Source organism: Schistocerca gregaria, chromosome 1 (assembly GCF_023897955.1).
Source record: "Schistocerca gregaria isolate iqSchGreg1 chromosome 1, iqSchGreg1.2, whole genome shotgun sequence".
NCBI lineage: Eukaryota > Metazoa > Arthropoda > Insecta > Orthoptera > Acrididae > Schistocerca > Schistocerca gregaria.
In genome coordinates this window covers 1,034,658,760-1,034,675,085 of record NC_064920.1, presented here as the reverse complement: position 1 = coordinate 1,034,675,085, position 16,326 = coordinate 1,034,658,760, and the positions used below count along the sequence as shown (strand labels likewise).

The following is a 16,326-nucleotide window of genomic DNA, read 5'->3' as shown; positions in this document are numbered from 1 at the left end:
TTCGTGGCAGTGGAAGTTAGGAAACATAACAAAATAATTTTTTTTACATGTGAAATTTCATCATTTTTTTCACTTACTATTGGCTGCCTTTGTTGCTATAGGTACACTTTTCTTCCTAAGTAAGAGAGATTCTTCGATGACTTTTCCACGGTGTACAAACCATACTTACAGGTGTATGAAACTCTAGAACTTTCCAAATCTATTAAAAACTATGGTCAAAATTCAGGTAATTAACTATTAAATTTGAGTTTCTTCTAAACATGAAGTTTAAAATGTAACAGCTCATTCATTTTTTCATAAACTAAATAAATTATAGAGTTTCATACACCTGTAAGTTTGGTTTGTATGCTGTGCGTGCAAAAATTCATCGAAGAATCTGTCTTACTTATTAAGAAAAGTGCGCCTATAGCAACAAATGCAGCCAACTATAAGTGAAAAAATGATGAAATTTCACATGAACTTCCACTGCTACAAATGTGAATGCTGAATCCTTCCCGGTCATGCTGACAAAGTTTTATGAATTAATTTGTAAAAATATAGACAGTGGAAAAGAAAATGTCCTGTGGCGTCTCTTCTGCTCCAAGTCGGCCTGTTTGACGTCCTACTCCCCCAACAGAGAATGCCCACAGCCAGAAGGCGCATTGTGACGCAAACGCGTGAAACAGGCAGGAAACTATGCTACGGTGACGCATTCGTGCTTCCAACAGCCAAATGAGCGGAGTTTGAAAGGGGTCAAATTGTACCCTTGTGAGTGGCGGGATGGTCCTTTCCGAGAATTGCCTCACAAATTGGACGTGCTGCGTCAGCACTGGAACGACGCTGGTGTCAGTGGTCACGTGAACATTCCCACACCCGTAGACGAGGTTCTGGCCGACCACGCAGCAAAAAAGCCCACCTCGATCATCGTATTGTGAGGGCAGCAATGGCAGATCACACAGCTACAACAGCATAGATAAGAGGGCTTATGAGTCCACACCACATCTCACATCTACGTGATTACTCTGCTATTCACAATACAGTGCCTGGCAGAGGGTTCAATGAACCACCTTCAAGCTGTCTCTCTAACGTACCACTCACGAAAGGCTCACGGGAAAAACGAGCACTTCAATTTTTCTGTGCGAGCTCTGATTTCTCTTATTTTATCGTGATGATCATTTCTCTCTATGTAGGTGGGCACCAACAGAATGTTTTCGCAATCGGAGGAGAAAACTGGTGATTGAAATTTGATGAGAAGATCCCGTCGCAAAGAAAAAACCCATTTGTTTTAATCATTGCCACTCCAATTCACGTATCATGTATGTGACACTACCTCCCCTATTTCACGATAATACAAAACGAGCTGCCCTTCTTTGTACTTTTTCGATGTCATCCGTCAGTCCCACCTGATGCGGATCCCACACCGCACAGCAGTATTCCAGAATAGGGCGGACAAGCGTGGTGTAAGCAGAGTCTTTAGTAGACCTGTTGCACCTTCTAAGTGTTCTGCCAACGAATCGCAGTCTTTGGTTTTCTCTACCTACAATATTATCTATGTGATCGTTCCAGTTTAGGTTATTTGTAAATGTAATCCATAAGTATTTAGTTGAATTTACAGCCTTCAGATTTATGTGATTTATCGCGTAATCCAAATTTAGCTGATTTCTTTTAGTGCTCACGTGAATAACTTCACATTTTTCCTTAATCAGGGTCAACTGACACTTTTCGAACCATACAGATATCTTATCAAAATCATTTTGCAATTTGTTTTGATCATCTGATGACATTACAAGACGGTAAACGACAGCATCATCTGCAAACATTATAAGACGGCTACTCAGATTGTCTCCTCTGTCGTTAATACAGATCAGGAACAATAGAGGGCCTGTAACACTTCCTTGGGGAACACCGGATATACCTTCTGCTTTACTCGATGACTTTCCCTCTATTACTACGAACTGTGACCTTTCTGACAGGAAACCACGAATCCAGTCGCACAACTGAGGCAATACTCCGTAGGCACGCAGTTTGGTTAGAAGACGCTTGTGAGGGACGGTGTCGAAAGCCTTCTGGAAAACTAAAAATATGGAATCAATTTGGCATCCCCTGTCGATATCACTAATTACTTCATGAGTATAAAGAGCTAGTTGTGTTTCACAAGAGCGATATTTTCTGAACCCGTGCTGACTATATGTCAATAAATCGTTGCCTTAGAGGCACTTTACAACGTTTGAATACAGTATATGTTCTAAAACACTGCTGCAAATCGACGATAGTGATATAGACCTGTCACCGAACTTCACTAATTCCCACTATATCTTAATTTAACCTATCCATTTCCCTTCTTAAATTTTCTAATCTACCTCCCCGATTAAGGGATCCGACATTCCACGCTCCGATCCGTAGAACGCCAGTTTTCTTTCTCCTGATAACAACGACCTCTTGAGTAGTCCCCGCCCAGAGATCCGAATGGGGGACTATTTTACCTCCGGAACGCCATCATCATTTAATCATACAGTAAAGCTGCATGCCCTCGGGAAAAATTACGGCTGTAGTTTCCCCTTGCTTTCAGCCGTTCGCAGTACCAGAACAGCAAACCCATTTTGGTTAATGTTACAAGGCTAGATCAGTCAATCATCCAGACTGTTGCACCTGCAACTACTGAAAATGCTGCTGCCCCTCTTTAGGAACCACACGTTTGTCTGGCCTCTCAACAGATACCCCTCCGTTGTGGTTGCACCTACGGTACGGCTATCTGTATCGTTGAGGCACGCAAGCCTCCACACCAACGGCAAGGTCCATAGTTCAAGGGGGGAAGAGTGTAAATGTAACACTGTAAATAAACAACAGTCTAATGGCGGTACCGACTTTAAAGAAATCAACATTTATTGTTGCAATGGTGTGTATTTTTTGACAATGTTGATTGGAATACTCTTTTTCAAATTCTGAAGGTGGCAGGGGTAAAATACAGAGAGCGAAAGGCTATTTACAATTTGTACAGAAAGCAGATGGCAGTTACAAGAGTCGAGGGGTATGAAAGGGAAGCAGTGGTTGGGAAGGGAGTGAGACAGGGTTGTAGCCTATCCCCGATGTTATTCAATCTGTATATTGAGCAAGCAATAAAGGAAACAAAAGAAAAATTCGGAGTAGGTATTAAAGTCCATGGAGAAGAAATAAAAACTTTGAGGTTCACCGATGACATTGTAATTCTGTCGGAGATAGCAAAGGACTAGGAAGAGCAGTTGAACGGAATGGACAGTGTCATGAAAGGAGGGTACAAGATGAACATCAACAAAAGCAAAACTAGGGTAATGGAATGTACTCAAATTAAGTTGGGTGATGTTGAGGGAATTAGATTAGGAAATGAGACACTTAAAGTAGTAAAGGAGTTTTGCTATTTGGGGAGCAAAATAACTGATGATGGTCGAAGTAGAGAGGATATAAAATGTAGACTGGCAATGGCAAGGAATGCGTTTCTGAAGAAGAGAAATTTGTTAACATCGAGTATAGATTTAAGTGTCAGGAAGTCGTTTCTGAAAGTATTTGTATGGAGCGTAGCCATGTATGGAAGTGAAACATGGACGATAAATAGTTCAGACAAGAAGAGAATAGAAGCTTTCGAAATGTGGTGCTACAGAAGAATACTGAAGATCAGATGGATAGATCATATAACTAATGAGGAGGTATTGAATAGGATTGGGGAGAAGAGAAGTTTGTGGCACAACTTGACTAGAAGAAGGGATCGGTTGGTAGGACATGTTCTGAGGCATCAAGGGATCACCAATTTAGTATTGGAGGGAGGCCAAGAGATGAATACACTAAACAGATTAAGAAGGGTGTAGGTTGCAGTAGGTACTGGGAGATGAAGAAGCTTGCACAGGATAGAGTAGCATGGAGAGCTGCATCAAACCAGTCTCAGGACTGAGGACCACAACAACAACAACAACAACAACACATTTACACTTACTCAATCATGATTTCGGCTTGAAAGTGCCATTATTAAGTGTTTTCTGAAAGCAGTTTAGACAATAACAATGAAATACATAACATGTGATATAACAGTATAAGAATACATATTTGTAATGCTTACTTAAAGTGTTATAAATTTCCTAAGACGGCATACTGTCGTATTAAAATACACTATTAGACACATTCTCTAAGAGTCGATATTTCTGGCAGAGCCTACTGCTTTGTTTCATTACTGACTACACCATCTTGACTGAATGACAGCTGGCTAAGTGTCAAATTGTCATGGTCAAAGAAATTTCTGTTACAAGCAGGTGGCCTTTTTTTAGTCTGTGGACGCAGTGTCCGGTAGGATAGGAAAGGCTATGAGCAATTTATTTTCTTTGGTAGTTGTTACATCTTTGCAGTACCTGTTTATCTTGGGTATACAATGAAGTTGCCTGCATAAACATAAACAGTAACAAACCTCGCAATAATATTCGCTGCATCTATAAATATAGCATTCCAGCTAGTCGCTGACGTTGTTTAAAGTACATTTTAGTAGGTAAATACACAGCATTGTACGTGAAATTAACACATGGCCAACTCTTAAGTTGCGTAATTTAGCCTCAATTTAGGATTAATACAATACAGTGGAATTACTTATTCTACTCACTCGTTAATTAACCAGTGAGGTTTGTAGCGATATTTATGATGTACGTGTCATCAGGCGTGTAAATCCTGTTGTATGTGGTGGAACATTACTTAGGAATAAGTGCAAAGAACGCAGGTATGTGAAACATGTCATGTACATAAAAACATTTAAGCAAATAAAAGAATCAAAAGATTTCGTGTTAAACAACACATTTAATTTTAACATAATAAAAAGGGTAGGGATATCCTAGTATTTGTTAATGGTTGATGAGATACAATTACAAACGTGAGTGCACCGTGGTATTGATACATATGGCTGTAATCTTGGTGCTATAAATCTTATTTACATGTTATAGTAGCGACACCTTATTTACATGTCGTAAAAATGACATAGTAATGTTAGCAACTCAATCAGGTACCACATATGAAAGCCCCAGGCGGGTTAATTCCTATTTCTTAACAAGAAAGATAAATGTAGCATTATTGAGAGGTAGTAAACAATTGAGAAGAAACATAAGGTCTAGAATACCTTAAATCATTCACTGAAGACTGTAAAAAACATGTGGAGTGTAAGTGTAAGGGGGGGGGGTGTAGAAGGATGGATGGATGGGGGTGGTTATAAAATGACTAATGAAATGAATAAGAAGCTATTATAGTGGGGTGTGGGCATGGTGGGGACAAAAGGGTAACTAACAAAGGAATAAGAATAAAACTTTTGAGTGAATTGGTAACCTTCAAAGGTATGTATTACTTTGTTTCTGGTAGTGTATCAGTAATTATTAGAGAGGTAGACCAAGGTTTGAGTACAGTAAGTCGGTTCATTTGGATGTTGGTTACAGTGGAGATGAAGAGCCCAGCACAGGACAGACGGGAATGGAGAGATTCATCAAACCAGTCTTCGAACTGAATACCACGACAAGAACAGCGTCCAAAAAAGAATTCAGTTTGCAAAACCTGCAAGAATTCTTATTCTTGTTATTGGTTATATAAAGACAGTATTCAGATTATATTACAAGCGCTGTGCCCTGTGTTGAATCCTAAATGCAATTTCGTTGTAGAAAGTAAACCTGGCCAGGCGAATTACAGCTGTGAACTGGTGGAGTATAGAATAATAATTGTAGGGATCCACCCACATAGACGATTTCATTTTGTCTATCAGTCACGCTGGGCCAACTGTAAAAATCGCATAGTAAATTATACAGGTAATGGCCACACGACAGGAACGAACAACTTTGAATGTGGAATGGTATTTGGAATTAGACGCATGGGACATTCCATTTCGGAAAGCGTCAGGGAACTCAATACTTCGAGATCCGTAGTACCAAGAGTGTGCCGAGAATACTAAATCTCAAGCACTAGCGGAAATCATTATGGGACGTACGACGAACGCATCCGTCAGGACAGAGCGGCGAAATTTGGAGTTAATGGACTGTGTCGCAGATGACTGAGGCCTTTGCTAACAACACATCACCTGCAGCGCCTCTTCAGAGTTGAACTTTAAAGGAATGGAAAACCGAGGCCTTGTTTTCAGTTGGCAAGAGCTGATGGTAGGGCATGGCGCAGTGTGGCACAGACTCCATGATGCGACGGACTCAAGTTGCAACAAGGCAGTGTGCAAGCTGGCGGTCGATCTTCAGCTTTCGGTACTTTGTACGAGGGCGAGCTGAAAACTAATGCCTGCGATTCAGTATGTGAAAAACCTTTACATAGAACTAACGTTATTAACATTTTACGTCTTTATTCTCCATGTCTACATATTTGCAGTCCTCTGCCGCTAGAGGGCTCTGAATTTTAGCATGTAACAAGATGGCGTGCAACGTAACTATATCGATGCGTGAAAAACAGTGAGCTGTAGTCGATTTTCGAATTCGAAAAGTTTATGAACACACAGAGAACCATCTTCTCTAGTATGACAGTGCCATGCCACACAAGAGCGCTGCGACATCAGCAATAATCCGACACCTTGGGTTCACTGTCATCGGCCATCCTCCATTCACTCACGACTTGGCCGCATTCGATTTTCATCTGTTTCCAAATACTTTTGGGGATTTCACTCTGATAGTGATGAAGCGGTGCAAGGACATGTGAGGTTGTGGCTTCATCAACAGAGTGAAGCATTCTACAGTGACGTATCAACAAGCTGGTCTCTCATTGGGCAAAACGTGTTCGGCGCCTGGGGTACTATGTTGAGAAATAAATATGTAGACATTAAGAATACATTACCTTAATAATTTCATTTTAGTTAAAAATCTCTAAGAATTTTCACATACAAAATTCGGAGCCTTACTTTTCAGCACGCCCTTGTATATTTCCTTCTCTTGTATTTCAAGTTAGATAACTATATAAAATGATGCACCTTCAGTACGAGCAATTTTATCACCGTAGAATTCATACGATCCGCCGATAGCAACAAGATACAAGATGGCAAATGGTACTTTATTCTGTAAAGAAAATAAGCTAAGTACGAATTACAATTCAAATAGTTACTATGGGGCATTGGTACGCTCATCGTAATGTAGTATTGAGCCCATTTTTTCCAGCAATAACACCACCACCACCACCATGACTAGCGGACAGCTCTAAGGGGAATCGTTTACTTAACTCTTCCATACAATTATCTGATCACCATCTGCAGCGTCTTCTATCCCCCACGCCACGAGACTCTGCGGAAAACTTAGAAATTTGATTCAAGATACTGACGAATAATCGGTTTAGTGGAACTGTACGCCTGTTTTCCTCTGTCCGGCCAAATTACTGCAGCGATAATTATCTACGCCACCATGATCTTAAAGTCCCGGAAAGTGTGTTGAAAACAGACTGTGAAACATTATAAGTTAAGACTTTTATGATTTCTTCATCCTATGATATACATTTTAGCAGAATAACATTTCGTACTTACATCTCGCAGCATTTTCTCCGCAGCATCAGCATCGAAATCTCGCGCTGAAAAAAAAGAAAGAAAGAGACGTCAAATAGAGTTGACTATTACGAAATTTGACAGTGTAGCTGCTAAAGCGAGAAAGAATAAAACAGAACGACTACTTTAAATGTTGTGTGTTGTTAAGGGAAAATTGAAATCTATTCTTTTCTGTTCGTTCTCTTTCACGGCTTTATCCTAAGGAATCTCTCTATCACTAAGTCATTACTAATATCTTCCACTGGCTCTTAACGGAGATAAATATTGAACACTACCACCACATTGAATTATGTAGAATTTGTTCATTTTTGTCTTTGTTTAACTCTTTCATCTGATAATTAACATGACATTGTAAAGATAATATTCCATGTGTGATCTGAAGTTTTCCCGGCGTACAGAAATCTTGAAAATATCTCGGGTATTCAGCCGGCTAGCATAGTCCTAAAGGCGCGATATTTCAGCAAGCCGACTTCTTGCCATCTTCAGGCGTTCTTGGTGTCTGGACCCGAGAAATTTTCAAGATAATATTCCACTTGAACGTAAAAGCTCTTTGGCAATTCCAGGCTGCTTTTTGTAGTTGAAATCGGGAGTGACGTGTAATATGCGATAGAAGTACCACGTAGAATGACGTATTATTACAGCTGACTATATTAATGTGTATTTCCTTCTGGATACTGTATGTGAATTTTTCCGTCAGGGTACTGCAAATTGATCATAGTGAAATCCCACGGAAGAACATAATTAATACGACTTAGTAAGCTTTATTAAATTTAGTTATGGTTTTTACGTGTAACTCATCCAAGCGCATCTTTGCCGATGAAAGAATTACCCATAAATCATAACAGTAGTATCAACAAATGCTTTTTTGAAAGGATCTTCGTTGCCATAAACAGTACATGTACACTTGGTGTGGCTATAGCTGTGCTAAATAAGTTGCCGCTACAGCGAAATCTGCACCCTCGGCGTAGTATCACTTGTTGCAAATCTTGTTCAGATATGTTATATAATTCTAGAAATATATGAGTTCAACAGGTCAACAGCATGGGACAGGGAGAACTGCAAAGATGACTGGAATGTTTCACTTGACATTTCGTGACGCTTCTCCAACTCCGGAAAAAGGACACAAGTCAGTTATCTCACTAGCCACATTGGTTGCCGAATAAACATGATGTGATTCAGTCTCAGAGGTATATTGTGGCAGTGAGGGATAACAGTTTGTCCGGAGTAAGTAGCTGGCGTCTGTTGTCGATGCAGCGTAAATGCTAACTAATGCTGTAGTGTTAGAAGCTACGGTTGGTCTGACGGTTCTGGAGAAAGTTGCTCGCAACAGCTGCGAAAGTGCCTACCACAAACAATGGCATACTGCACCCGTCATCTCGGAACCGAGCCAGAAGAAACGTTCTCTGCACCACAACTAGGTGAAAGGCGCTCGTCGCAGGTACGACATTTGGCACGTTTATCGAGGACACCAAATCCTTGGAAGATCACCCCAACCGTATGGCATTGAAGAGAGAACATAAAAAAAAGCAAAACAAGAGTGACGGAGAGTAGTCGAATTAAAGCAGGTGACGCAATCATGGGATATTACATTTCTGTGTTTTGTGAAGCGTACACTTTTACATTTTAGAAAAATTTAAAGCCAATATTGCACCGCTTTGGAATCTTACCAAGCCGTGCGTGGACATTTGTGTAGCGTTTTTTTCAGATAGTACGTCATTAAATTGAGGTGACAAGTCATTGGATGCCTCCTAATATGGTGTCGGACCTCCTTTTGTCCGTCGTAGTCGGCGTACTGCGGTAGCGCGACGTGGCATTGACGCAACATGTCGTTGGAAGTCCCTTGCAGAAATATTAACCCATGCTGCCTCTATAGCCATCCATGATCGTGGAAGTGTTTTAGGAGCAGGGTTTTGTGCACAACAGTCCTCTCGATTATGTCACATAAATGTTCAATATGAATCACATGGGCGATCTGGGCGGCAAAATCGTTCGCTCGAACTGTCCAGAATGTTATTCAAATCAATTCGGAAAAATTGTGGCCTGGTTACATGGCGCATTGTCATCCGTAAAAATTCCATCGTTTTTTGGGAAGATGAAGCCTGTAAATGGCTGAAAATGGTCTCCAAGTAGCCGAACATAACCATTTCCAGTCAATGATCAGTTCAGTTGGACCAGAGGACCCAGTCCATTCTACGTAAACATAGCCCAGCCCATTTTGGAGCCACTGCCAGCTTGTGCAGTGCCTTGTTGACAACTTGGGTCCTTAGCTTGGTGGGGTCTGCACCACACTCGAATCCTACCATCAGCTCTTGCCAACTGCAACCGGGACTCATCTGTCCAGGCCAGGGTTTACCAGTCGTCTAGGGTTCAACCAATATGGTCACGAGCCCAGGAGAGGCTTTGCAGGCGATGTCGTGCAGTTAGCAAAGGCACGCACATGGGTCGTTTGCTGCCATAGTTTGTTAATGCCAGATTTCGCCGCACTGTTCTAACGGCTACGTTCGTCGTTCCTCATTGGCTTCTACGCTTCTTCACTCATTCTGTTAGCAGTGACAACTCTACGTATATGCCGCTGCTCTAGGCCACTGCGTGGTTCAAAAAATGGTTCAAATGGCTCTGAGCACTATGGGACTTAACATCTGTGGTCATCAGTCCCCTAGAACTTAGAACTACTTAAACCTAACTAACCTAAGGACATCACACACATCCATGCCCGAGGCAGGATTAGAACCTGCGACCGTAGCAGTCGCGCGGTTCCGGACTGAGCGCCTAGAACCGCTAGACACTGCGTGGTCCTTGGTGAGAGGTTATGCCTGAATTGTGATATTCTCGGCACACTCTTGACACTGTGGAGCTCTGGATATTGAATTCCCTGACGATTTTCGAAATGGACTTTCCCATGCGTCTAGCTACAACTACCTTTCCGCGTTTAGAGTCTTAATCTCCGTCGCTCAGCCAAATTCATGTCGGAAACCATCACATCAATCGCCTCGGTACAGATGACAGCTCCGCCAAAGCATTGCCCTTTCATACATTATGTACGCGATACTGCCGCCGTCTATTTACATGCATATTGATCCCATGATTTTTGTCACCTCAGTGTGTAGATAACTGCATCGTCGGCAAAAAGTCTTAGCTTACTACTAACATTGTTTGTCAGGTCATTCATACAAAATTAGGAGCAACGGTCACAGTACATTTCCCTCCTGCACCCCTCATTTACTTCATCTGTCGGTAGCTCTCAACCCAAGACAACTTCCTGCGTCAATTCTACATAAAAATCGTCAGTCCAGTAGGCATGGAATAGAGTACCCTTCCCCCCGTCCAGGCTACCTTTATCTGTGCCTTTGATGACGTGTCATGTTAGTACAGTGCGAGTTGTGTTCCACATGGCCGATATTTTCGGAATCCGCGCTGAATGACGCAGAAGAGGTCATTCTGTTAGAGATACATCATTATATTCGTGGTCTGAATATGTTGTATGTTAACTGGGGACCTAGAAACGACGGAGAGGCTCTGTCCCCGCTGCAGCCGCAGTGGTCCACAACCCCACGACGACTACCGCAGTCCACTTCACCTCTCCGCCGCCCCACACCGTATCTAGGATCACCGTGCGGTTCAGCCCCCGGTGGACCCTCCCAGGGAACATCTCACACCAGACGAGTGTAACCCCTACGTTTGCGTGGTAGAGTAATGGTGGTGTACACGTACGTGGAGAACTTGTTTGCGCAGCAATCGCCGACATAGTGTATCTGAGGCGGAATAAGGGGAACCAGCCCGCATTCGCCGAGGCAGATGGAAACCCGCCTAAAAACCATCCACAGCTCACCGGACCTCGACAGAAGTCCGCCGGGTGGATTCGTGCCACGGACCAGACACTTCTTCCCATTCCGGAAACCCGTGCGTTAGACCGCTCGGTGGAATATGTTATAATATTCTACAACAACTGGACGTCAGTAAGATTAGCAGGAAGATGTGGATCACTTAAGCTAACCTGCATGTAGACGGATAGAACTTTTAATTTCCTTATTACGTGACAACAGTTTTTTGTCCAATAAGCAGGGAAATGAGGATAAATACAAAGTTTCGGAAACCATTGAATCAACATGTCATGATTTTTTGTTTGTCTGTTATTATGGTTCTAAGTCCGAAGACTGTTTTGATGCAGCTCTTCAAGCTAGTCCATCCTGTGCAAGCCTTTTCATCTCCGAATAATTACTGCAACGTACATCCATTTGACCTTTGTTAGTTCATTCATCTCTTGGTCTCCCTCTACAATTTTTATCCCTAACATCTCCCTCAGTTACCAAATTGACATTTCCTTCGTGCCTCAAGATCAGTCCTATCAATCGATTCCTTCTTCTAGTCAAGATATGCCATAAATTTCATTTTTCCTCAGTCTTCATTAGTTAGGTAATCTGTTCGTCTAATCTTCAAACGTTCCTGTGTAGTATCACATTTCGAAAGTTTCTATTCTTTCTTTTTCTGAACAGCTTCTCTTCCACGTTTCACTTCCATACAAGGGTGCACTCTGATGAAATACCTTCAGAAAAGACTTACTTATTCTAAATTTGTATTGGATGTTAAGAAATTTCTCTTTTTCAGGAACGCTTTTCTTGGTTTTTCCAGTCTCCGTTGTAGACCCTCTCTGCTTCGGCCATGGTCGCTTATTTTTCTTCCCAAATGCCAAAATCTTATCTACTCTTTTAGCGTCTCATTAACTTATCTCATTTCGTCAACATCACTTATTTAATTAGACTACATTCCATTACCCTTGTTTTATTTTGTCGATACTCAACTTACAACCACTTTCCAAGACACTAGTAATTGTATTAAACTGCTCTTCCAGATCCTCTGCTGTCTGTGACACATTTACAATTTCATCAGCAAACCTCAAAGTATTTATTTTTTCTTCTTGACCTTTAATTTATCCCTCGATTCCTTTATTGCTTACACAGTGTGCAGATTCAATAGCATTGGGGATGGGCTAGAACGCTGTCTCACTCCCTTCTCAAGTACTGTTTCCCTTTCATGCCCTTCGATGCTTATAACTGCAGCCTGATTTCCCTGCAAGTTGTAGATGGCCCTTCACATCCTGTATCTATCCTTGCTACTTTCAGAATTCAAAGAGTGTATTCCAGTCGACATTGTCAGATTTCTCTAAATCTGCAAACCATATAAACATGGATTAGCTTTTATTTAACCTATCTTCTAAGGTAAGTCGTAGGGTCAGTATTGCCTTGCCTGTTTATACTGTTATCTACATGACTACTCTGCAATTCACATTTAAGTGCTTGGCAGAGTGTTCATCGAACCACAATCATACTATCTCTCTACTATTCCACTCCCGAACAGCGAGCGGGAAAAACGAACACCTAAACCTTTCTGTTCGAGCTCTGATTTCTCTTATTTTATTTTGATGATCATTCCTACCTATGTAGGTTGGGCTCAACAAAATATTTTCGCATTCGGAAGAGAAAGTTGGTGACTGAAATTTCGTAAAAAGCTCTCGCCGCGACGAAAAACGTCTATGCTGTAATGACTTCCATCCCAACTCGTGTATCATATCTGCCACACTCTCTCCCCTATAACGCGATAATACAAAACGAGCTGCCCTTCTTTGCACCCTTTCGATGGCCTCCGTCAATCCCACCTGGTAAGGATCCCACACCGCGCAGCAATATTCTAACAGAGGACGAACGAGTGTAGTGTAAGCTGTCTCTTTAGTGGACTTGTTGCATCTTCTAAGTGTCCTGCCAATGAAACGCAACCTTTGGCTCGCCTTCCCGACAATATTATCCGGAACTTAATCAGCTCTGCCCTTAGAACGTATTCCAAAGTTCTTCCATTATTTCGCAAATGATTCAAGTCCATATTTTGCGAGCATAACCTGTTAAACTGATGGACCGGCACTGTTCACATTTATAAGACCTCGATCAACGTGCCTGGCCTAATCTGCCTGTTTTAGCCTTCTCCATATTTTAATTGGCAGAAGCAGGAAGACTCTCGGTAAATGGTTTCCCTGCGTGAAGATTTTTCCAGCGTTGCCTCTAACTGTGAAGATGTGCAATATATTAAGAAATTAAGAGAAAGGTAGAAAGGCTACTGACTTATTATGAGACTGAAAACTAAGTTGGAACAAGAAAAGAAGACGCAATATCGTTATCAAGGCAATGGAACGAATAGCGACGACTACTCCTATATTACATACTATCAGTGTTAGATTGAGGAGCAATAATCTACAAACTAAGGTCGGAGCCTTAGCAGCGGAGATGTTGAAAGTTCGTTGCGTGATGGAAGTTGAAGGACGTCAGCAACCAGTAGTTCTGAAACAGCTGAGTAATTACGGGCTGGCATGACGGCTTTGCGCTGACATTCTTGCCAGACCCTGGAGTGTAACCTTGGCGCATTCACCAAGATGGCGCGGAAGAGTTCAGCGATGAGCTTCTGTTGAGACTAACCAAAACAGCTGCTACAATTGTAATAATCCAAAAGAAATAAATTATGAAAATATCTCATTTGTAGTCATGATGAATCAGAATACCAGCTGTTTACATTAAAATAGGTGCGTGGACGATTCGAACTCGCCTTTGCTTTGTTAGCCGGCCGCGGTGGCCGAGCGGTCCTAGGCGCTTCAGTCCGGAACCACGCGACAGCTACGGTCGCAGGTTCGAATCCTGCCCTTGGCATGGATGTGTGTGATGTCCTTAGGTTAGTTAGGTTTAAGTAATTCCAAGTTCTAGGGGACTGATGACCTCAGATGTTAAGTCCCATAGTGCTCAGAGCCATTTGAACAATTTTTTGCTTTATTGTTATATTTTCCCCAGCAATGCCTCACGAGATATGGATAGACAAAAATGATCTTCCGTTGTGCATTGGCGAATATTATGACGTCAGCTGAAGTGCGCTGCTGAAAAGGAACTCTGAAACTATTTTCGGCCATTTTTATCAAAAATGTGCAAAAGTGTGTGAAATATTATGGGACTTAACTGCTAAGGTCATCAGTCCCTAAGCTTACACACTACTTAACCTAAATTATCCTAAGGACAAACACACACACCCATGCGCGAGGGAAGGCTAGAACCTCTGCCGGGACCAGCAGCACAGTGCATGACTGCAGCGCCTGAGACCTCTCGGCTAACCCCGCGCGGCGGCCATTTTTATCTCACTGGCCTGAAAATACTAGCCAGTTATATTTGCTGTGTGTTCCAAACAAGACACAGCTAGGGGAAAAGCACCACAGGCGCGAAGAAACGAGATGGTGCCAGTGCCATACAGACTCGCCACTTGAGGGAGTTCCACAAGCCAGATGGGTGGCGCTCAGAATGAAGATATCGACTTCGCCTCGGGCAGTTGACGGCCGAGTACAATCCGCCAATGACCGGACAACGGACAGAAGCCTACTCTGAAGGTAGGAGAGCAGCTTTCGCCCACTTGGTTATAGATCATCGCCCAGGGCTGACTTAGACAGGGAACGTCGTTTAGCGAACTCTTAAGGGGGGTAGGACGTCAAACGGGCCGACTTGGAGCCGGAGAGTCACCACAGGACATTTTAATTTCTATTGTCTATACTTTTTCAAGTAAATTCATAAAACTTCGTCACCGTGACCAGGAAGGATTGAGGACTCACACTTATCGCAGTGTAAGTTCACAAACTTAGCAAAATACCTTTTCTTTACATTTTTCACTTATTACTGGCTGCATTTGTTGCTATAGGTACACTTTTCTTCCGAAGTAAGAGAGATTCTTCGATGAATTTTTCATAGCGTACAAACAATAGTTACAGCTGTATGAAACTCTAGAATTTCCCAAATCTATCAAAAACTGTGGAAAAATTGAGATAATTAACTATAAAACTTGAGTTTTTTCTAAACATGAAGTTTAAAATGTAACAGTTCATTCATTTTTTCTATAATTAAATAACGTCTAGAGTTTCATACACCTGTAACTATGGTTTGTATACTGTGCAAAAGTCATCGAAGAATCTCTCTTACTTAGGAAGAAAAGTGTACCTATAGCAACAAATGCAGCCAGTAGTAAGTGAAAATATGATGAAATTTCATATGTAAAAAAAGTATATTGTTACGCTTTTAAGCTTCTACTGATATGAGTATGAATCCTGAATCCTTCCTGGTCATGCTGTTAAAGTTATATGAATTTACTTGTAAAAGTATAGACAGTGGAAATTAAAATGTCCTGTGGTGCCTCTCTTGCTCCAAGTCGGCCCGTTTGACGTCCTACCCCCATTAAAAGTTGTTGTAAATTGCGTTTGCTATGTGCTGTGAAGTTTATCTACGATTATTTGCACTTAGCCATTGAAGGACTTTTCTGTATTATGTATTACATGCAGTGTTGTTGCAGACTTCATTATTCAACAAGTCACAAAGATAAGTTAACCTTTTAACTCATTTGTGTGACTTTGTTATTAATTTGTTGCAGTGTTGTAGAACCTTTGTTCTTCTATCCTGTTACTTGACGTTGGGGTACAGCTGTATCATAGTGGCAGGGAGAAATTGTCTTAGCGGTGTATTGTACCAGAAGCCGTTTCAAGAACTCGGCCTACCGGAACAACTAGGCCTCCACAGCAGTAGCGACGAGGCCTTTACAAAACTGGCGACGAGAGTTTTCAAAAACATTAGTCCTCCTGCGTGCCCTAGCCCCGCCCCTGTACTGAACGTTATCTGATCCAGCATATTCGCTGACACAGTCTTGACCCGACAAATATTGTTGGGAGGAAGACTAAAATTCTTTTGATGAACAGTTCCTTATTGGAAGAGAATATCAAGGGTGTTCGTGTGCTGTCTCTCCTAGATCATATGGTATTCCGAAGAACC

At 41.9% G+C, this 16,326-nt stretch overlaps 1 protein-coding gene across 1 annotated transcript in view; it reads right to left on the bottom strand.

Moving 5' to 3' along the window:
• LOC126279406 (SEC14-like protein 2) overlaps positions 1-16,326 on the bottom strand; it is a 277,669-nt gene that overhangs the window by 50,715 nt on the left and 210,628 nt on the right. The window contains exon 3 of the mRNA XM_049979675.1: positions 7,475-7,518. Within this exon, the coding sequence (XP_049835632.1) occupies positions 7,475-7,518 (44 nt within the window). The remainder of the gene's footprint in view (positions 1-7,474; positions 7,519-16,326) is intronic.